This window comes from Hylobates moloch, unplaced genomic scaffold (assembly GCF_009828535.3).
Source record: "Hylobates moloch isolate HMO894 unplaced genomic scaffold, HMol_V3 SCAFFOLD_18, whole genome shotgun sequence".
Taxonomy (NCBI): Eukaryota; Metazoa; Chordata; class Mammalia; order Primates; family Hylobatidae; genus Hylobates; species Hylobates moloch.
In genome coordinates, this window is record NW_026652293.1 from 68,278,051 (window position 1) to 68,301,330 (window position 23,280).

At 40.0% G+C, this 23,280-nt stretch overlaps 1 protein-coding gene across 3 annotated transcripts in view; it reads right to left on the reverse strand.

Annotated features, from left to right (window-relative positions):
- Positions 1–454: 454 nt before the first annotated feature.
- Positions 455–23,280, reverse strand: part of LYST (lysosomal trafficking regulator) — a 218,835-nt gene continuing 196,009 nt past the window's right edge. For 2 of the 3 annotated variants that reach the window (XM_032136200.2, XM_032136199.2), the window contains exons 48-53: positions 23,160–23,258; positions 13,458–13,597; positions 13,093–13,190; positions 2,260–2,416; positions 1,779–1,850; positions 455–869 (exon numbers count right to left, since the gene is read on the reverse strand). In XM_032136200.2, coding sequence (XP_031992091.1) covers positions 731–869; positions 1,779–1,850; positions 2,260–2,416; positions 13,093–13,190; positions 13,458–13,597; positions 23,160–23,258 — 705 coding nt within the window. In that variant the 3' untranslated portion in view covers positions 455–730. Of the gene's footprint in view, positions 870–1,778; positions 1,851–2,259; positions 2,417–11,958; positions 12,032–13,092; positions 13,191–13,457; positions 13,598–23,159; positions 23,259–23,280 lie in introns of those variants that run through there. The other variant, XR_004244971.2, reaches the window with a different exon arrangement.

Consider the following 23,280-nt stretch of genomic DNA (forward strand, 5'->3'; position numbering starts at 1 on the left):
TAGCGCTACAGATTTTAAGTAAAATTTTTATGAAGAAACAGAATGTGTCTGAAATCCAAGATACCTGTATTCTTGTTTGTGGCTGTCAAAAAAATTCTGGTTCTCCTTTGAGCTAAGAAGGCAACAGGCAAAAACTGCCTGATTTTGAGATTCATTTGTAGTTTATTTTAGTATTCAGATATTCCATAAAATATTTGGTACAGAGGCACCTACTGAATAATTTGCTTCTCAAAGAAAGCAATTATCAAGTCCTCAAAATTATCTTTTTTTCTTTCCTCTTTTGGAGCATGTGTGTGTGGTGGGAGGAGTATTTCATGGCAGAAAACTTTTAAAATATAATTTGTGTGTTTTATATAAACAATTAGCCAACCAATTTAAATTCTACTGGTCCTTTTGGAATCATAGAAAAAGGGGAGACCTTAATATTTTCTTTGGAATACCTTGGTGGGAAAAATTTTAAGAATATCATTTTAATGTAGCATGCAAGGCTTAAAACTTGTTGGCTAGTGCATATTCACACAATCTTCCAGATTATCACTAAAATAGAACAGAACTTTCCTCTTAGGATCATGTGAATCTTCAGAATTTTGTGCAGATGAATAGACTTTATCATTATTTGGATGGTTTGTTCAGTCATCCATTTCTTTAGGTTCAACCTCCTAAAACTGGTGAAGTCAACAAATCTAGTTTGGAGTTAAAGTGCTTTGGAGAACGTGAAGTTCATTCGCATTCACCCGGCTGCATAGCTGCTAAGGAAGGAATAGAACATTGGCTGTTTCACGCGCTGCTGGTCCTTCCGACACCAGGCAATCACGGTCCCATCACTGTTTGCTGTGTACAAATGGTGGCCATCACAAGAAAATGTAAGGCTGTAAAAAAAAAAAAATTCCCATTTGTACATTATATTTCTTAAAATTGTATTAGCATATTGGTCATCATACTGAGGTTAGTGTAAAGAAGTTATCTTCAGTAGCGCAGAGAGACATAAACTAAATGACCGCCTACAACTCACTGGTTTTGACTGTAATTCTAACATAGTCACCCTGCTGACAAGTTTGAGATGCTCATAAATGAGGTGATATAGAATAAAATCAGGATCACAAAGCTCAGTACATTCTATTCTTCTTTGCATATCTTCTTTTGCCTCCACGTTTATGCTTTATTACATAAACAACAAATATTTGGGTGTACAAAACTTTAAAAAATATAACAGTACTATATTTTCTCCTTATAAAGATAAATAAGTATTTTATGGCTATATATTATTTCCCTGAAAGAGAAAAGGAAAAAAATGTAACATTAGTAATTAATTTAGGTTCCTTAAACTTTAAATTTAGTACACTGAAAATACTTTTAATTTAATAAAGTAAAATTTGAATCACTTTATTTCTAATTATTTAAAGTCAAATTTGTTAACTAAGCAAAGAGTAACTGATTATTTATCTATTTTGTCAAGCACCCCTGCAGCTATCAATCACCATTATGGTCTTGTCAAATATGAAAGGAAAAAATACAGTCTCTATGATTCCAGAGACACACTACAAGCATGTCTTTCCATTAGACTCTGAGTCACTGACTCGGATTTTAAGCTCCATGAAGACAAGGAGTGTGGTCTCTCTTGCTGCTGGGTCATAGACAACCCGCTGTGTGTTAAGAGGTTGGCTTTTCATGATGACTTGAATTGCACATTTCTTTAAGTCTGTGTGCTTAAATACCTCTCTGTGAAAAATACAATCACAAATTATATTCTGAAGCATAAGGTGGGGAGAAGATCTTACCTGATGATGGGCTTATTTGATTTGGGAAATGTAATTTCTCTCACGGGCTTTAAGTCCCATGTGCTCCATAACCTAGAGGGGAAAAAAATCATCTAATTATGCAAACTAAAATTACTCTCCCTAAAAAGCCCTCCATATTTGTTTATTTGTTAAAAATCATTTGGAAGGAAATGTAACAAACAATTAACAGTAGTTCCCTCTAGGAAGTTTGCAGGGAGTAGATGTGGGAATAAGAGAACTTTTAACTTTGTATACTTCCATACTGTTAATCTTTTATAGTTAACATAAAACTTCAAAACTGTACTAAAGCTATCTTTATTATTTAGAAATAAAACAGGAATAACTAAAGAACCTACATCCCAAGGTGAGTTTAAATCTCTAAATACTGAATATTAATATGCCTAGATATTAAAAATTAATTTCTGAAACTCCTGTGTCTTTATGAATGAAATCAAAAAAAGAGAATCCAAATTTCTCTTACCTTACAATTCCATTTTCTAATCCCCCAGCAATTACATTGATAGATATTCCCTCAGGCTGGTTGGAGAAAGCCACGGAACAGATGATCTCCCTGCAGTGGACATGTCCAACGAGATCCCCATTCACCGTCCAGAGTCTGAGGTCACTGCCTCCGCCAGCTAAAACACCCAAATCATCCTGCAGGTTACCAGAATGTGGCTGTCTCAGAGCCCACCACATTTGGCCCCAGAAGGGCAACCCTGAAGGGCAAGCTCATTTGTTTATTGATGAAGTTTGTAGACAACCCATGACTGAAGACTGTATAAATGAAATTACTACACAACTTGCACAGATTTTTCTTTTTCGTTTTCTTTTGAGACAGAGTCTAACTCTGTCGCCCAGGCTGGAGTGCAGTGATGTGATCCTGGCTCACTGTAACTGCCTCCCGAGTTCAAGAGATTCTTCTGCCTCAGCCTTCCAAGTAGCTGGGAGAACAGGTGCACGCCACCACATCCGGCTAATTTTTATATTTTTAGTATAAATGGGTTTTTGCCATGTTGGCTAGGCTGGTCTTGAACTCCTGACCTCAAGTGATCAGCCCACCTCGGCCTCCCAAAGTGCTGGGATTACAGGCGTGAGCCACCGCACCAGGCCAAGTTGCATAGATCTTTATGTATTAATCAAGAGACAATAACCAGTGAAAAAATAAAAATAAAAAGAAGCAATCTATGATGTACAGTAACAAGGTAAAATAATCATCTTTGTGTAATTGTAATATTTCAGCATATGAACCACCAAATATGAGTTATGACTGAAAATACTTGGAAAGCTAAAGTTTCCAAAAAGTGAAGGAAATATTCTGTGAAACCATCTATAAGAAGTGACTTGGCCAGGCGTGGGTGCCTCATGCCTGTAATCCCAGCACTTTGGGAGGCCGAGGTGGGTGGATCACCTGAAGTCAGGAGTTCGAGACCAGCCTAGCCAACATGGTGAAACCCCATCTCTACTAAAAATACAGAAAAATTAGCCAGGGGTGGTGGCGGGCGCCTGTAGTCCCAGCTACTCGGGAGGCTGAGGCAGAAGAATCACTTGAACCCAGGAGGTGGAGGTTGCAGTCAGCCGAGATAGCGCCACTGCACTCCAGCCTGGGTGACAGAGCAGAGACTCTGTCTCAAAAAAAAAAAAAAAAAGTGACTTATGTGACTTGAAGAGAAAAAAAAAGGTGTAGTAAAAATTACCTGAGTTACAACTTCTTAGAAAAAGAAGAAAAAGTATTCTTCAGAACATCTAAGATTAAATCTTATAAAGCAATACCTTATTAAACTATTTTCTTTTCAAAGATTACAGAGTAACCAAAAGTTTTTCTTTTAGTTTTCTGGGGTTGGGGGAAGCATAATTGCCTGCCATGCTTTATAAACAGGATGGTTTGGGGGCTGATGATATGTCCAGCCTTCTCTGGGGAAATATTCTCATACTGATAAAGCGGTTAGGAGGCACGATAAAGTTTGATGGCACAGTCTCACTACATTTAATTTTATCTTTTCATTAACATATAAGTAGAGGCTTTGCTTCTGTCTTTTATTAAGACAATGAAAATATTTCATATTTTATAGCAAAGAAACATATAAACAATGCTTCTTTATTTAAAAATATGCCAAAGACCGTCAAATACCACAGATCAAAATGCCCAGTGTGTTGCAGCATTATTCACAATAGCCAAGAAGAGGAAACAACCTAAATGTCTATCAACAGATGAACACATAAACAAAATGTAGTATGTACACGCGCACACACACACACACAGACACACACACACGATTTCCTTTAGCCGTAAAAAGGAATGAAGCATGCGAAAACATGGATGAACCCTGAAAACATCATGCTAAGTGAAATAAGCCAGACACAAACAGACAGGTACTGTATGATTCCACTTACATAAAATATCTACAATGGGCAAATTCAGAGAGATAGAAAGTAAAATAGAGGTTACCAGGGGCTGGAAGCTGAGGGAGGAGGAATGGGGAAATAATGGTGATGGTTGCACAACACTGTTAATTAATGCCACTGAATTGAATACTTAAAAAATGGCTGGAATGGCAAATTTTATGTTAAATATACATTGAGACACACATGCACGCGCGCACACACACACACACACACACACAAATGCCCAATGTTCTACTAAGTTTTCCCATTGTAGAACATTGATTATGATATATCTAAATATAGCATCAAGATGCAGGAGACTCAGTATGCTAAAGAAATAGAATTATAGACAATATTTTCCATGAGTAGGCTACATTTCAACCTTTCTTTTGAATTAAATGTTGGCTAAAATATTTTTTAAAAAGATAAAATAATTAGATAAGTACTAGTAAGGCTAGAAGGCTCATTGAAGTCACTGGAAACATAGCCATAAAAGATATTGAGGCAGGGGTTTCTCGCTGTAACCCATAGCTACCACTACCGCATGGCTTAATCCTTCAAAATAAAAAATCTAAATGTGGGCCTGGACTCTCAAGTATGGCCAAATAATTATCCTAGCAGCTCACTCAGTATCTTGGGCTACTACAAAACCAAATAACAACTCATCTGCCTACTTCTGTAAGTATCAAAATTTGACACTGTTACCCAATACCAGATTGCTTGCATGTATAATTTAACACATCAACTAAAAGTCAGAAACTTAGGCATTCCTGAAAAGCATCTCTATCCTTCGTATACACAGTCGTGGAAATCAAAATAAATTAAAGAACCACCCCACTCTGAATCTTAGAATATTTTACTAACTCTATCTTGCCATTGGCAACAGAGGACCAGGCTATGGATGTCTCACCTTAGTTCAAAGGCATATATTTTGATCCAGTGATAGAATGGTAAACACACACACACACACCCTGGAAATCACTGATTACATTTTCACAGTTTAATACATTTCACACCTTATCACTATAAAAACCATATCCCATCATAAGAACTGAGAAATTATGATCAGGAGGAATGAGCTTGACAATATAACTTCTGAGAAGATGTTACACATACAGCACAGACACATAATATAGTTGTCCCTAGGCATCGGAGAGGGATTGGTTCTAGGACCCCCGAGGATATCAAAATCCATGGATACTCAAGTCCTTGATATAAAATGGTATAGTATTTGCATATAACCTATGCACATCCTCCTGTATTCTTTTCTTTTTTTCTTTTCTTTTGAGATGGAGTCTTGCTCTGTTGCCCAGGCTGGAGTGCAGTGGTACAATCTCAGCTCACTGCAACCTCCGCCTCCTTCAAGTGATTCTCCTGCCTCAGCCTCCTGGGTAGCTGGGACTACAGGCGAGTGCCACCATGTCTGCCTGAATTTTTGAATTTTTAGTAGAGACGGGGTTTCACTGTGTTAGCCAGGATGGTTTTGATCTGATCTCGTGATCTACCCGCCTTGGCCTCCCAAAGAGCAGGGATTACAGGCATAGCCACCGTGCCCGGCCTCCTCCTGTATTCTTTAAATCACCTCTAGGTTATTTATAATACCAAATACAATATAAATGCTATATAAATAGTTGTTATACTGTGTTGTTTAGATAATAATAAGAAAAAAGTCTGTACATACTAAGTACAGACGCAACCATCCATTTTCCTCCCCTGATATTCTCAATCTGAGGTTGGCTGAATCCACGGATGTGAAACCCACAGATACAAAGGGTTGACTGTATGTATATACACACATAGACATATATATATATATATTTTTTTTTTTTTTAATTTTAAGATTACTTGGATGGTATCCAATAAATAGTCAAAATTTTTGATAGGTTAAATCTGGTAACTTTCTTTCCTTCTTGGCCTATAAGAAAATAGGAGGATGAACTCTAGTCTGGGTCGCTAGAGATAAATTTGACCTCTCTTTAAAAAAGTAATTTAGGCTGGGTGCGGTGGCTCACGCCTGTAATCCCAACACTTTGGGAGGCTGAGGCGGGCGGATCATGAAGTCAGGAGATCGAGACCATCCTGGCTAACACAGTGAAACCCCATCTCTATTAAAAATACAAAAAATTAGCCAGGCATGGTGGCGGGCGCCTGTAGTCCCAGCTACTCAGGAGGCTGAGGCAGGAGAATGGCATGAACGACGGGAGGCGGAGCTTGCAGTGAGCCGAGATCACGCCACTGCATTCCAGCCTGGGTGACAGAGTGACACTCCGTCTCAAAAAAAAAAAAAAAAGTAATTTAAAAAATTATGTTCTCTATATACCAAGTGCTCTTTATGACTTCTTTTTTTTTGAGACGGAGTCTTGCTCTGTCCCCCAGGCTGGAGTGCAGTGGCGCATCTCGGCTCACTGCAAGCTCCGCCTCCCGGGTTAACGCCATTCTCCTGCCTCAGCCTCCCCAGTAGCTGGGACTACAGGCGCCCGCCAACATGCCCGGCTAAAGTTTTTTTTTTTGTATTTTTAGTAGAGACGGGGTTTCACCGTGTTAGCCAGGATGGTCTCGATCTCCTGACCTCGTGATCCGCCCGCCTCGGCCTCCCAAAGTGCTGGGATTACAGGCTTGAGCCACCGCGCCCGGCCTATGACTTCTTTTATATATGTATCAAGAGACCTTAAAAAAAGGTGACAAGGCCTTTTTGTTCAAACTGGAAAAAGTTTTACCCATTACTCTATTATATTGTGTGCTACCCAGGGACACCTGAATACCCTACTAGTGAGTTGGTAATTGCAGAAAAAGTAATTTTGTTTCTCATTCCCATATGACTAGCTGATATAATATCAGAGATATAAATCACTACTGGCAGCAGGAAAGTAATTAACTTTACAAAATTCAACTCCCTCAGGATCAGTCCTAACTTTCAAACACTGCCAAAACAAGAAAGTAGAGAACTCCATATAAATAATCATTATATTATTTCCCCAGCATTCTTCTTGATATGACACACTAAAAGCTGCTAATGCACAAATCAAGGAAATACAAAATCATCAATCATTTGCACACACTTGTACTACCAAAGTCAACTCTTTAAGATCTTTTCCCTTAGTTATAATCATTAGGAAATAAAAATGTTTTCATGACATTATTTTATGACTGGGGGCTAAGACTAGCAAAAATTCTTTCATATCTGAAATCTAATCATGACTGAAGATATTACTTCTCTTGAACACAAGAATAAATGAATGTTTTGTAGAAACAACAATAACAAAACCCTAACAGGTATCTGTGATATAATGAAAAATAAGTATTTGGTCTTTGTCCCTAGTTCCTGGGACAGAGTCCCTAAAGCCCTTGGAATTTACTGTCTTCTGTATGCTAATGAGATGACTCTCAGTGGGGAGGACTACATAGCTTCAGCCTAGGGGCTGGCCACCAGAAAAATCAACCACATGATTGAGGACTGAAACTTCCAGATACCCCCCAACTCTCATGCCCACCACCTCCTGGTGAGGCAGGAGAACAGGGTCTGGAGGCAGGGAACCTAAGGCCGTTTCACACTCACTTCCTAGAACTAAATTGAAAGGAAAACCCTAACTTTTCACACCTAAAGAACAAAAGGACCAGAGGCTACTCCCTTTGCAAACCCCCCACATTTTGTGCTGGCAGATGGGAAATTGGCTGTCTGCAACCAATCAAACTGATTGTGGGTGGAGTCTTCATTTGCAACTCTGTAACTTCACCTTAGCCTCTGATTAGTTGCAAACAGCAATCAGATGTTTCCACAGGAGTGTGACCTTTGTAACTCCATTTCAGCCTCTGATTGGTGGTTTTAGGCAACCCATCAGACTGATTGTGGGATACCACTTCATTCACATGAGGTGAGCATAAAGTGGCCAGTGGGAAACCTCTGGAGGGTGTTTGTACCCAAGAAGATTCTATCTATATCCAGGCCCTTGAGCCGCTGCTTGGGTCCACTTCCACACTGCCGAGTGTACTTTCATTTTCAATAAATTCCTGCTTTTGTTCTTTCGTTGCTTCATTCTTTCTTTGCTTTGCTGGGCATTTTGTCCAATTCTTTGTTCAAAACACCAAGAACCTGGACAAATTGCAGTCAAGACCCTAACCATGACTTTGGATAAGATCACCTAGTACAGCTAGAGAAGAGAAGGTAGCAAAAGACAGAGACCTAAGGTATGCCATCATTAAGAAGTAGACGAAAAGAAGAGGAACCAGCAAAAGACTGAGAAGGACCCACCAGTGACCTAGAAGAAAAATCAGGAGACTAGTATTCTGAAAGCCACCAGAAGAAAGTGTTTCCCAAAAGGGAGGTAGTATTGAATGGTGTGGAATGTTGCCTGTATACCTAGAAAAAAGCAACTTTGGCTGCTTTTTAAGTGAATGTGATAGAGTTTGTACTGCAAATAACTTTCCATATTGCTTTTCAAATCATGATACTTTAGTTCTTAAGATCATGTAGAACTTTCCATTGTGAAAAGGGATTTGATTATTTTTATCACTAAAGAAACTTTTCTAAACTTAATTAAAAAAAAACAACCACCTAACCAAATTAATTCTAGAAACTCGGTTACCATGGACTAAGTGTCTTCCCATTACCCTATTAAGTGAACTGCTCAGTAGAAAGATATCGGCTTATCCCCTTATAAAATGCTTTATAGGTTGCCTTATTTAAATTCCACTAATGACCTCCCAACATTTGAGACAAAGGATCAGTTTCTTAGAAGCTATGTATTTAGTCTGTCTTCCAGCCTTTACTCCCTCAAGACTCAAAGCTTCCTAGCACAAACTCCACCCCTCAAATTCCCAGTTCACTGACACCAACCCGGAGACCACATCCTTATCATAAGTTGGAAAGAGGGAAAGCTCAAGCCTCTTGAGGTCTGGGAAGGACCTTACCTGGTGCTCTCAACAACTGAAACAGTAATCTGAACTGCTGAAAAAGGGTAGACCCATTATACCCGAGTCAAGAAAGCATTGCCCTCTTCAAAGCCATGGACTGCTGTCCCAGGGCCAACTCCCACCAAAGTAATGTTAAAAAGAAAAGTCTAATCAGTCTGTCTCTTTTTTTTTTCTCTTCTCTTTCCCTTAACCACCGCTTCCATTTTATTATTAATGTAACTAAGTCAAGCTCATCCCGAAATATTACTTTTAATGCTTGTTTTGTTATACCCTGCAGGAACCTTCAACACCAAAGAGAAATAGCGTCAGAAAAATACCTCTGCCCCTCCAGGGAAGCCGCTACCGCCCCCTTATCCCGCCTATGGTGGGGGGATCAGCACTCTCTCCCCAATTTATGTTCTCAATGGGCACATGTTGTTTAGACCACCAAAAACCAAGGTTAGACATCCTCAGATGATTGCGCCGCCCTAAAGCCTTACCTCCATTTCACCAAAGGAGTCACCACCCCCCACAACTGTCACACCCACCAGTGCAACCGACTACTCATCTCTATTACTATCCCTACCTCTAGCAACTCTAACCCCACCTTAGGCGCTTCTATGGTCTAGGAGAAAATGTCGTTAGAAAGGACTCTATAGGCTTCTTTGAAATGCGCTTTGTTTCTTCCCTGCTATCCTCTATTGTTACCCCTTCCCCAAGCCCATCCAATCAAACCATCTCCCATTTCATGCCCAATGACAAAACCAAAGTAGTTGTAATAAAAGTCAAGGATTTAAAACAAACTTTAGTCATAAAAACTGGGTACCAAGATATAAATGCTTGGCTGAAATGGATTAAATATTCCGCTCACACCTTAAATAAAAGCGATTGTTGCGCTTGTGCAACAGGAAGAGCAGAGACCCACATTGTCTGCTTTCCACTTGGATGGTCCTCTGACCAACAGAATATGAACTGCATAGTAGCTCTCTTCCAAGACCTCACAGCCTGGGGCAGTAAGGCATGCCAATCTCTCTTGTTACTATTCCCAGAAGTTAAAGGCTCTGTGGGTCAGCCCTTGAGAGCTATCTGGCCTCCAATTAACAATGTCAATTTTACCTTGTGTCTCTCAGGACAGGGGGAATATTTAGCATTCCTTGGAAGCCTAACAGGATGCAGTGAATCTGAGCCTTTTCAAGAGTTAACGAGCCAGTCTGCCCTTGTTCATCCCCAAGCAGATGTATGGTAGTATTGTAGTGGACCACTATTAAGTACTCTGCCAAGTAAGTAGAGTGGCATTTGCGCTGTAATCCAATTAGCCATCCCTTTCACCTTGGCATTTCATCAACCAAATAGAAAGAACAATCATAAAAAAAAAAAAAAAAGTGTCCCCCTCGGGTCTTTTGATCCTCACATATATATAAATGCTATCAAAGTTCCACAAGAGGTGCTAAATGAATTTAAAGCCAGGAATCAAATAGCGCACGATTTGAATCTATATTGTTCTCATGGGTAACTGCAAGCAAAAATGTAGACTGGATAAATTACCTTTATTATAATCAACAGCGGTTTGCTAACTATACTAGGGATGCCATTAAAGGAATAGCTGAACAATTAGGTCCTACCAGTCAGATGGCTTAGGAAAATAGAATAGCCCTTAACATAATATTGGCCAAAAGGGCGGGGTCTGTGTCATGATTGGAGTCCAATGTTGTACTTTTATCCCTAACAACACAGCTCCCAATAGAACAATCACAAAAGCCCTACAGGGCCTTACCACCCTAGCAAATAGCCGAAAATTCATAGAAAAATGGTTTAGAAAATAGAAAGGACTCATAACATCAATCTTTATCCCCCTTGCAATCGTTATCAGCGTACTCATTCTTGTAAGTTGCTGCATCATACCTTGTATTCGTGGATTAAGGCAAATGCTTATAGAAAAAGCCCTTACCAAAACCTCTCTCGATTCTCCCCTGCCCTACTCAAATTTAAGTTCCTACTCTTAACCAAAAGGAACTACAAAGCCAACAGATGTTAGAAAAATTTAAGAAATCTGAAGAGGAAGAACAATAAAATCAAAAGGGGGAAAAGTGTCAGAAATAGTAAGTTCCAAGCTCCCTCGATCTTTCTTGCTCTGTACACAGCCCCCACCCTTGCTTAATTTGTAACTAGCAAACCTCTATATGCCCAGACATGCCCAGACTTGCTCTGTAAACTACCCTTCCTGCCTTAGCAACAGTCTCTTCCTCTCCTCCTCTAGCAAATTGCATGTTTACCATAGTTAGAAAAGTTTAAGTCTTAGCCAATTGAGTTAGATTGTGCAGTCTGACTCCAGCCAATGGGGAAAGGACACAGCAACAGGAGCTGCGTTAGGGATAAAAATCTTATCTCCTTTTTTTGGTGTGCTCTTATGATTGGTCGGTTGGACGCAGGCAGCACCTTTCTGCAGAAGTAAATGTGCCTTCCTGAGAAATTTTCTAAGTGCTAGTTTTTCTTTATGGCACCAAGCACTTGTTTCTAACAACTGTGTGCCAGAAAGTGGTGCACCCTAACTCCACAACCCTGACTCCAGGAGGACACACTCTAGCACTCAGGACACTTCCAGACCTGGTCCTGTGCACCTCTTCAGCCAGTGTTCATTTCTATCCTTTATAATAAATGATAGTTGTTAAGTATAAATAGTGTTTTACTGAGTTCTGTGAGTCATTCTAGCAAATTATTGAACCTAAGGGTGGGGCTCATGGCAGCCTCCAAATTTGCAAACTTCCAGTGTCACAACCGAACTGCATGGTTGGACACCCAGTTGATGTCAGAGAATTGCTTGGTGTCTGGAAAAACACCATACATTTTGTGTTAGAAAAAAAGAAACAATGTAAAAAATGCAAGCAAAGGATAGAAAACTACCCACTATAGGTATGTCCAACGCTGAATGGACAGAAAGAAGCAACAGTTTTTCAAAGGATCCTCTGCATCTTAAGACCCTTAAAAATAGAAATGCAAACAGAAAATTCATGAATTTTCCAACTGTTCTTTTCTGCTGGATGCATTGGTTTCTTAACATGTATATATGAAACAACAACAACAACAACAGAAGACTCTTGATTAGGTGATATATTTTTGTCATGTAATTTTTAAGGCAAATTATACTTCCATTTACTATTCTATACTATTGCTCTCTCTCTGAACCTGGAAGACATATATTCAAGCTGGTCATCTGCTGAGGCTTTTCATTTAGTCAGGAGTGTTAAATAAAATTTACAGGAGGCCAATGTTTTAGACTGAGCTCCTGCACTAGGCCCTAACATACCAGATCAAACAAGAATGGAGTAGTCAGTTGTGTGAGGTGACACATAATCAAACTGAACTTGGAAATGGGCTAGTTTTCCAAAAAACAGGAGATTCACAGCAATGATAGGGGATCACTCAAGTTGAGCTGGTATGATAAGGAAGTTCCTTCTGCTTTAATCCCCTAAGGAAAGTAACTGTGGAATGATCAATCTGAGTTTTGTTCCTTGTTTCTGCTTTCTTCAGCTTTTTCTGCCTATGAAGACTACCTCCTCTGCTCAGCTCACGGGGTACCTTTCTATTTCATAGATGGAATGCTGCCTGATTCATGAATCATTAATAAAACTAATTCAATTTTTCAACTCAATTTGTTAAAATTTTGTTCTTTCACAGGAGGAAGGTAAGAAAGTTAATAGTTACAAAGCAGAAGCAAAAAAGGGTAGAAAAGTCAAAACCAAGAAAACTGAAAAAATTACATAATAATAATTTGCTTAGCTTAACATGTACTCAAATGCAATTTTACATGTATCAGGAAAATAGCTAAATGATGACAATACTAACTTCTGCATAAGCTGAGGCCTAAATTGATGAACTGAGTCTTGGACCATATTGTATTTCTACACATGTACATGCTGTTACCAAAGTATTTAGATCTGGCAGGGACCTGAGAGAATGGCTTGACCTAGGAGGTAACCACTGGCCGAATGCGCTGTTAGAGCACCAGCCAGCCCTGTGCTTTGGGTTGGAGCAAGCTCACCTGAATCACACACAGTAGCAATGTCACCTGAGGTTTCACTGGCAGAGACAGCCGTGACAGGGCTTTTGTGTCCCGCCAGACTTTGTACATAGCATAACCTGAAAGACAAAAGACATGAATTTGTATGTGATCATTAAATATAATTACATTCTCTTATTTTGTAATTCTTTTTCTCAGTCTATGTACCTATTGTAGATAAGGCATACATGTTTTCCTATCTGATTGTATGACTTCAATAAAATATAATAGGTAATCTTACTACCTTTAAGCATGTGTTTCATGGTTAAAATGATTATGACGTAAAGATATAGTAAAAATGGATATATTAAAAATGCTATGTTTGATTTGGAGACCGTCTTCTGTACCTGTTTAAATCCCATATGATGCAGGTTCCGTCTCTGCTCACACTTATCAGTATACTGTATGGTTTGCAAACAAATAAGCTGGTTATCTCTTCTGTGTGACCATAGAGATGTATCTGAGTCTCCATTTCTATTTCTGATGGCTGAAATTTTAAAATTAAGTATAAGATAAAAACCACAACAAAAAGTATTCTAGTATAGTATCTCAAAAATAAAACAACCAAAGTGACTCAAATGGTCTTCTCAAACATGTCATTCTTCAATCCTATTCAGAGTAAAAGAAAGAAAGAAATTAAAAAATTTTTAATTCCTCATAATTTCAACTTACCTGCTTTTCATTTTTGTCTATTCTCATCCAATCTTTGTTCAAATATACATGTATTTTTATAGTTGTAATATTGCCACATAAAAATTTCCTATTTTATATTTTACATATTCTCCTATAAGCATTTTCCAATTTTGACGCTGTCTTCAAAATAATTTTTAATGGTGTTATAATATTCCGTACAGTTAGTACACCATAATTTACAAGTATCCTTCATTGATAGACATTTAAAATTGTTTCTAGGCCGGGCACGGTGGCTCATGCCTGTAATCCCAGCACTTTGGGAGGCTGAGGTGGGTGGATCACGAGGTCAGGGGTTCAAGACCAGCCTGACCAACATGGTGAAACCCCATCTCTACTAAAAATATAAAAATTAGCTGGGCGTGGTGGCTGGCGCCTGTAATCCCAGCTACTCAGGAGGCTGAGGCAGGAGAATTGCTTGAACCAGGGAAGCGGAGGTTGCAGTGAGCTGAGATCACACCATTGCACTCTAGCCTGGGCAACAGAGCGAGACTCCGTCTCAAAAAAAAAAAAAAAAAAAATTGTTTCTATTTTTTTCAAATTATAGATAATACCATAAATTCTTCATGTATAAAAGGTTTTTAGCAAATTAGAGGGCAGACCTTTGGGAAATAAATAAAGTTTTTTAAGAAGAAATGCTTCTATAAAAAAAAATTCTGGGCGCAGTGGCTCACGCCTGTAATCCCAGCACTTTGGGAGACCAAGGCGGGTGGATCATGAGGTCAGGAGTTTGAGACCAGCCTGGCCAACATGGTGAAACCCTGTCTCTGCTAAAATTTCCAAAATTTTCCTAGTGGGTTCGTGAATATTAATAATTTTATAGTTCTTGACAGTGTACTTTCAGAAGGTGTCATACAAATTGGTGATGTTACCAATGGTAATGGGCCCTAATGCTACTGATACTCAGCAGTTATGGCTTGACTTTCTAAATCGAAGCTTGCAAACTGGTGCTCTGAGGGCCACACTGGCTCACGGATACTAGATGTCCACACAGGGTTTGACTGTTGCTTTGTTAGGTTAACTATTATCACAAAGCATTTCAATATTTCCCCTTCAAAAATATAGAAAAGTAGAAAGAATAAGTATAACAAAGAGCTATATACTGACTACCCAGTTAAACAAATCTTAACATTTTAAATATTAAACATTGTACATATAATTTGTGTACTGTTCTACATCCTATTTCTTCTCTCTTGTCAGAAGTTAGTTACTACTATCCTAAATTTTGTATTTATGTTCCTATGTAAGTTTTTATACTTCTATTATGTCACTATAGCCATAAATAACATACTGTATAGTACATACACGTATTATATTGTATTTCATGTTTATGAATTCTAAATATATGGTATTATTTTTTAGGTATCTTCTGCATCTTGCCTTTTCTCAAAAACACCATCGTTTTTGAAATATATCTGTGTTGATATATTAGGTATAGCGATCTATCTTAGCTGCTATGTAGTCCAGTTACATATTTTTATATACATAAAAATACATATTTTACACTTAAAGAATCAAAAGACCAGGCAATACCAGGTTCACATTATTCCTTGGAACAACTGGCTTGAGCTGTGTAGCAACTGCCTGTTTAGCTAGGGCGTGTGACCTTCACCTGAAAACGATCACAGCGACCAGATCAGCTTTTAACAAGAGCAAGAGTCATAGGCCTGGATCCCTGGGCCCTCCCTTTAGAGCCATTCTGGCTCTCAGATTGTGATCCTCTCCACAGCCAGGAGTCTGCAGAGCCACTGGGATATGCCCATAACCCATTTCAGATCATGCTTTGAGGTATGTAGGACCAAGGAATTCCCTGCTCTAAAGGACCTGAGCCCCTTCCTTTTCTGCTTGGGTTCCGCAGCATTGAGTTTGTGATTCGACCCCGCTCTAAATCTTTGAAAATTTCCTAAGTTTCAAGTGGCAAGCAAGGTTGCTTTAAATGATATTTATTTTATTATAATTTTTAACTTTTTCATAAATTTATTTTCTTAGCTGTATTTTTTTGTGCCTAGTTTTGTGTATTTGTCACTACATTAAAACATTTATTTGTAAGAATTCCTCTATTTGTGGAACAGAATGCAAGTAACTTCCTTGTTTCTGCCAGATGACACCAACCACCACACCAGCCTGGGGCCACCTTAATGCAAAGTGAAGTCTTTGAGGATCCTAGACAAACCAGGGCATTCCAGCCCAGGATATAACTCCATGCAAGGGTTCTCCCATGCAACTCATTTTCATTCTGAGAGTGCAGCCTGTGAGGGACCAGCCTTTTGGAGGCGGGATCTCTTGGCACTCCCCAGCTTGCTTAGTTCCTGGGTGCTGTTTTCCATTTCTTCCACAGAGGCTGTCCAAGGACAGTGTCAGTGTTTCAGGATTGATAGTGTCCTCAGGGCTAAAGCTCCTTCCTGCTTATTTACCTCTCTGGCTTGGTAGTTTCTTACTAGCTTGTCAGATATTCAATGCTTTTAAGGCTCTCTCTCTCTATACATAAATAAATAAATACACACACACCCACACACACACACAAGACTGAATAAAAATATATTTTATCATATGTTTACATTATATTAAAATATATACTTATAAGGTATATTAAAACATGGATATATTTTATAAAGATACATTTTTGTATATATATTTTATCCACTCTTCATTGTTTCAGGAGAGGATTATTCTGAACAACTTTTTTAAGAAACAGGAAATCTCTTGTTGGCCAATGGCCATGATCATAGTTTTATTTGTTTTTGTTTTTTGAGACAGGGTCTCACTCTGTCACCCAGGCTGCAGTGTAGTGGTGTGATTATAGCTCACTGTAGCCTCAAACTCCTGAGCTTAAGTGATCCTTCCATTTCAGCCACCTGAATAACAGAACTATAGGTATGCACTACCATGCCAAACTACTTTTTAAATTTTTTTTTTGTGGAGATAGGGTCTTGCTATGCTGCCCAGGCTGGTCTCAAACTCTTGGCTTCAAGTGGTCCTCCCACCTGGGAAGGCCTCCCAAAGTGCTAGGATTATAGGCATGAACCACTGTGACTGGCCCATAGATATTTTTAATAAGGACACACAAGTGATTTTTTTTTTTCTTTTTTTCTTTTTTTTTTTTTTGAGATGAAGTCTTGCTCTTGTTGCCCAGGCTGGAGTGCAATGGCGCAACCTTGGCTCACTGCAACCTCCACCTCCCGGGTTCATGTGATTCTCCTGCCTCAGCTTCCCGAGTAGCTGGGATTACAGGCACCTGCCACCACGCCCGGCTAATTTTTGTATTTTTAGTAGAGAAGAGGTTTCCCCATGTTGGCCAGGCTGGTCTCGAACTCCTGACCTCAGGCGATCCACCTGCCTCTGCCTCCCAAAGTGCTGGGATTATAGGTGTGAGCCACTGCGCCCAGCCTACAAGTGATTTTCATATTACAGAGAGAGAGAGGTAATGTGGAAGGCAACCCATACATTTATTCATCCAACAAACATTGCTGAGTGTCCCCTACTGTGTGCCTGTTACTGAACCAGGAGCTGGGGATACAGAGTTCCCCTCCGGGAGCTCCATGGCAGTAAGGAGCGAGGGCTACCAAAGACGATTTTCACAAAGAACTCTGGGGATGCACAGATAAGTCGCTTCCTCAGACTGGGGACAGGGAGTGAAAGCAGGATTCCCTGGGAGACGGCATATGAACTGAAGTTTTGAAGAACTGGCAGAATTTACTCAAAGAAAAATGGCTGTCAAAGAGCACTCTGGGCTAAGAAGACAGCATGTGTGAGGTAAAGGAGATATGAGAGAAAGTGGCACTGCCAATGTTACTGGGAGCAGGGTAGGCAGGGAGCAGGAAGAAATGGGGTGGTGAGGTAGAGGGGGCAGTGAGGCACAGAGGGGTCAGAGCACGGAACCTGGTGTGTGATGCCTAGCAACCTACATTTTATCCCCCAAGCAATAAACGGTCACTGAAGTGTCTGGGGCAGGACTAATGTGATGTGGTTGGCATTTTGGGAAGGCCATCATAGAGCCTACAGGGAGACTCAACTTCCAGGGACATGAGACTGGCGGCCAGGACACCAGTGAGAAGGTCAACATAGGGACCCAGGCAAGATGCAAAGGGCTGAGCTGGGGCAATGGTCAGGGGGAAATCTGGAGGGACAGGTTTGACTCATTTCTATTTATCCCGCCAAGAATTGCTGTGATTCTTTAATCCAAAATTCAAGTTTTAATTGTGGGAAAATTTCAGTCATCATCTCTTCACACTGGGCCTTTCTTCCCTCTCTCATCCTGTAACTACTCACCACATTTGGATGCTTTCATTCTAGCCCTCATATCCCTTCTTTCCTCATTTTTTTCTTTATCTTTCTATTTTATATTCTGTGTAATTTTTTTCAGTTCATTAATTCTGTAATGTGCTGCTTAACTAGCTGTTCCAATGAATCGGCTGTGACACATTGGGCAGGTTACAAGAAGGATTAACTGTGTGTTTCAGTAGTCTCATGTAAAAATGGAGATAATGACAAAACCTACATCAAAGGGTTATTACGAAGATTTAATGTGTGGCTCACGTCTGTAATCCCAGCACTTTGGGAGGCTGAGGCAGGAGGATTGTTGAGCCCAGGAGCTCGAGAACAGCCTGGGCAACATAGTGGGAGCCTGTCTCTAGACAAAAAATTAGAAAGTCGTAGGGCATGGTGGTGTGTGTCTGTAGCCCCAGCTATTGGTGGGGGGTTGGGGATGGGGCTGAGGTGGGAGGATCACTTGAGTCTGGGAGGTTGAGGCTGCAGTAAGTCGTGATTGTGCCACTGTACAAAGTGGAGAAAGAGAAGAGCAACAAGGAAAGGGAAGGTGCCTTAGCTCAACAGGCTGCTGGCAGAGGAAGCCCCAGAGAAGCATGTGGTGGACAAGCAGTGAGAAGCATGCTGTGCAGCCTCAGGAAGCCCACAGCAGGCACTACTGATGCAGGAGAGGCCGCGAGCCAGGTGGGAGATAAGGAAAGAAAGTATCAGACAACCTGGGGCTAGAACACAATGCACAGCTCTTAGAATAAGATCATCCTCACATCTGTTTTATGCTTAGGGCCAATAGTTAACACCATAGAAATGTAGTCAGATGAAAGAATATAGAGAAAAATACAGATGCTTGAGTCAAAAACCAATACATCAGAAATTGTAAAGAGCTTAGAACAATGCCTAATACAAAGTAAGCACTCAGTAAATATTAACTATTATTTTTATTATGTCATTTCTAGAAGTTCTATTTTATTTTTTTCCATACATACTTTGTTTTTCTTCAGTGTCCCAATTTTAAACAGAACAACTATCTCCAATTCACTGAGTACAGATTAGTGAGTTACTCCAACATCAGAACTAAAATGGGTTAGTGTTCTACTTGATAAGTTACAAGTTTGGTCTCCTTGGGCCAATATTTTCCTAAAGTTTTAGGCCATTCTCCTACTGACCACAGGCAATCCCATTCATTATTGTAAAAAATATGTCAGAAGAAACAGAGTACAGATTTATTGACCTATTCTCCACCTTTTACTCTGTGAAATGAGTAACAGTTATGGGTAAACACAACACAGGGCTCCTAATAGTAGTATTTGATAATTTTTTAATAAACTCTGCACTTTGAAATGACTGCAAAGGCTAATATTACTAGACAATTCACTGATGGGTCAGAAAATAATTTCCAGTAGGTGGAGCAGGTCTCTTGTGCTGGCGCCTTTTTTTTAAATTGTTCTTGAACGAAGCAATACTACCTTGTATAAGCTGCATACATATTCTTCTACCACCCTCAAGTTAGAGAACAGATATACAGGTGTTCATTTATACGAAGATGATGTGGACACGTTACTTACTTAGTGACAGAATAACCCGACAGCAACTATTTTAAAATCAGTTATCACATTTAGAAGATATTCTCCTCTAACATTTAAATGGCTTATAGGTTACAATCCCATATAACGAGTCAACTTATTCATCATTACCTAGAATGCATTTTAGAAGACTTCATCTTGGGTGCTTCAACAGAAACTTATGGTGCTCAAAGTTAGATATGCTTACTAGCTAAGGAAGGTATTTCATAAGATCCCTTGAAAGTATTTTCAAGGATTTGGCCACATCCTATGTGGCACTTGGTTGGGGGGGGCCCATCTTTTGTCTGTGTTAAAGACAATCCAAAGGAGGACATGAACACTTTTAAAACCATGGCATTCAGTGGGCCAGGAAAGCCGAAGAACAGAAACCAGTGAACGTGAGGTGTCTCCTGCTAACCTCGCAAGCTCAGGGTCAGAACCACAACCTTAGAGATGCCAGAATAGCAACATGATCCCTGGGAAAAGGCAACAACAATGTCTACAAATACCCAAGTAATCTCCCATCAAAACAAACTGATAAAACTACACTACTAAGTTAGATTTTTTGGCACTGTTCAATAGTAACTATTAGTCTCATGATTTGATTACCTAATACTTAGGTGGAAAAAAATCCTATAAAAATTAGCTCAAAAATCTGCTTTAAGGCAAATATATAACTGAGGAAAGCTAAGCAACATAAGCCTTCACAAGTGTGTCATGACCTCAAAACTAAAAGAAGTGTATGTCTTGCAGTATTTAAATTGTAATAGCTATGCTCTTGATCTGCTTCCTCAAAGCTATCCTGTGCACAAATACTCCTACAGTGACAACTTAACCTTTTTTTTAAAACCTGTACTGCACACTGTGTTAGTGCACAATTAAAAATGGAGAAGTAGGGAAAACTTAGAACAAGGCTGTTCAAAGTGTTGGCAAAAGCAAAAGGAAATAAAAAGCAAAAGATAAAGCCAGGTTTTAAAAAAGGTGTCCATGTCATGGTGCAAAATGATCCAAGTGCATAAGCTGACAACTGCCCTAGCAGCAGGGTTTAGAATAGATTTGTAGGGGAAGTCAGAAAGGGGAGCTCAGAAGATTAAAGGCAATGGCAGCGTGAATATTACAGATGTTATAAAATTAACATTCATTTTAAGCCTTTGGGAATCAAAAGGTGATAAAAGGAGACATTCAAAAAGTTATTACACTTATATTCTCTGCTTTTAACCTTTTTAAAAAACAATTTCAGTCAGGTCTCACTCTGCTGCCCAGGCTGGAGTGCAGTGGTGTGATCACAGCTTACTGCTGTGATCTCGACCTTCTGGGCTCAAGTGATACTCCCACCTCAGCCTCCCTTGTAGCTGGGACCACAGGCGCGCACCACCATGCCTGACCAATTTTTTTATTTTTGTTTTTTTTTTGTAGAAACAACGTCTTGCTATGTTGCCCAGGCTGGTCTCAAATTTCTGGGCTCAAGCGATCTTCTTGTCTTGGCCTCCCAAAGTGCTGGGGCCACAGGCATGAGCCACCACACCCTGCTTATATTCTTTAGCATTCTTTTTATCATGGCATGTAAGAACCTCGTCACTGGCCTCAATCTTTTCCTGCCCTGCTTTTGTCATTCTTCCCCAACACGTTACACTCTAAACTACACAGAATAGTATTTGCCACCCCCCAAAATCCCTATGCCTTTGATTCCAGGCTCTTGTGTAAACTATTTCCTCTGCCTGAAATGTTCTTTCCACTTTCCTTCACTTAGAGTAGATTGATCCTTTAGGATCCAGCTCAAGTGTAACTTATCAGGCTCCCTGATGTCTGGATGTCCTTCTTCTGTGGTCCTCTATCCTGGGTGTGAGCCTTTCTTAGAGCATACACTCTACTGTTCTGGCTCCTTAACCTGCCCTTCTTTGCTTCCTGCCTGGATCACTGCGGTGGCCTTCTCGCTGATGTCCTGGCTCCCAGTCTCATGCCCTTGGAAGTGTTTCTCCTTGCAGGCTCTACAGTGGTCTCCCTAAAATGCTGATTGGATCATATAACTCCTGTTTACACCATTTTAATGGCTCCTTAGACTAAGAGACAGAAACAAAATATGGTCACATTTATACCTCAGGGACCATGCAAAGAAACTTAACAAGAGTTCAAAAGGGAATAAGCTTAGAAAAAAAAGTAAGAACCTGGCTGGGCGCGGTGGCTCACACTTATAATCCCAGCACTTTGGGAGGCCGAGGTGGGTGAATCACCTGAGGTCAGGAGGTCGGGACCAGTCTGACCAACACGGCGAAACCCCATCTCTGCTAAAAATACAAAAATTAGCCGGGTGTGGTGGTGGGCGCCTGTAATCCCAACTACTCAGGAGGCTGAGGCAGAAGAATCGCTTGAACCCGGGAGATGGAGGTTGCATTGAGCCAAGATCACACCATTGCACTCCGGCCTGGGCGACAGAGTGAGACTCTGTCTCAAAACAAAACAAAAACAAAAAAAAAAAAGAAAAGGAAGAACCTGGGAGTCACTCTATGCTAGAAATACAGGTTTCACTCAGTACAACAGATTTAATACTATAAAAAAAATTATAATGGAAAAAAATGCACAGTGAAAATTCTGGATCAGAATGATGATTACTGAGTTATCAACCTAAACTTGCCACATATTCTCAACTGCACCACAGGCAGTTGATTCAAGAAACAAAAATAGGCTGGGCGTGATGGCTCATGCCTATAATCGCAGCACTTTGGGAGGGTGAGGTGGGAGGATCACTTGAAGCCAGGAGTTCGAGACCAGCCTGGCCAACATGGCAAAACCCCATCTTTACTAAAGTTACAAAAATTGGCTGGGCGTGGTGGCGCAGCTACTCGGGAGGCTGAGGCATGAGAATTGACTGAGCCCAGGGGGCAGAGGTTGCAATGAGCTGAGATTGTGCCATTGCACTCCAGCTTAGGCAGCAGAGGGAGGCTCTGACTCAAAAAACAAACAAAACTAAAACAAAACAAAACAACCCCCCAAAAACACTAAATTAAAAGAAGCATTGCATAATCTGTCTTATTTTTTCCCCTGTTTTATGATTCAACTCCAAAATCCTGGGAGTTCAGTGAATGGCCGAAAAATAATAAAATTTCTTCCAGTAAGTGGTACAAATCCAGACAGACTACTTAGATTTTGTTGTCATTTAGTTTACCCAGAGGGTATGGGAATGTTGGACATTAAGGTTTCTAAGCTTTCAAACTGATAGACTCTTACGGTATATTCCTAAGCATTCAGGTTGATATTGCAAATACAGGTAAGTACCCAAATGTCATTTAAAAGCCTAAATACAAAACAGATCATAACTCAAAATACTGTCTCTGAAAAAAAACAGGACTACTACAATTGTTTTCAAGATTTTTCATGATTCTAATAAACCCTAAAGAATTTTAAGACCTAATGTAGGGAGATTAGGGTATAAACATTTTAAGTTAATCTTATGCAAAATGAATTATACTTCATAAAGGTTTTCTTCCCCTCATTGACAAAGTCCCATACGACCCACACAGAAAGCCCAGACCCTACCGTGCTGCTTGTCAATCTGTTTGTGTAGGCTGTGATGACACCGCATTTGCTTCCAGTAAACAGCTGGCAACTGTCAGGCACCCAAGCACAACTAGTCACCTTTGAAAAAGGACAAATCAAA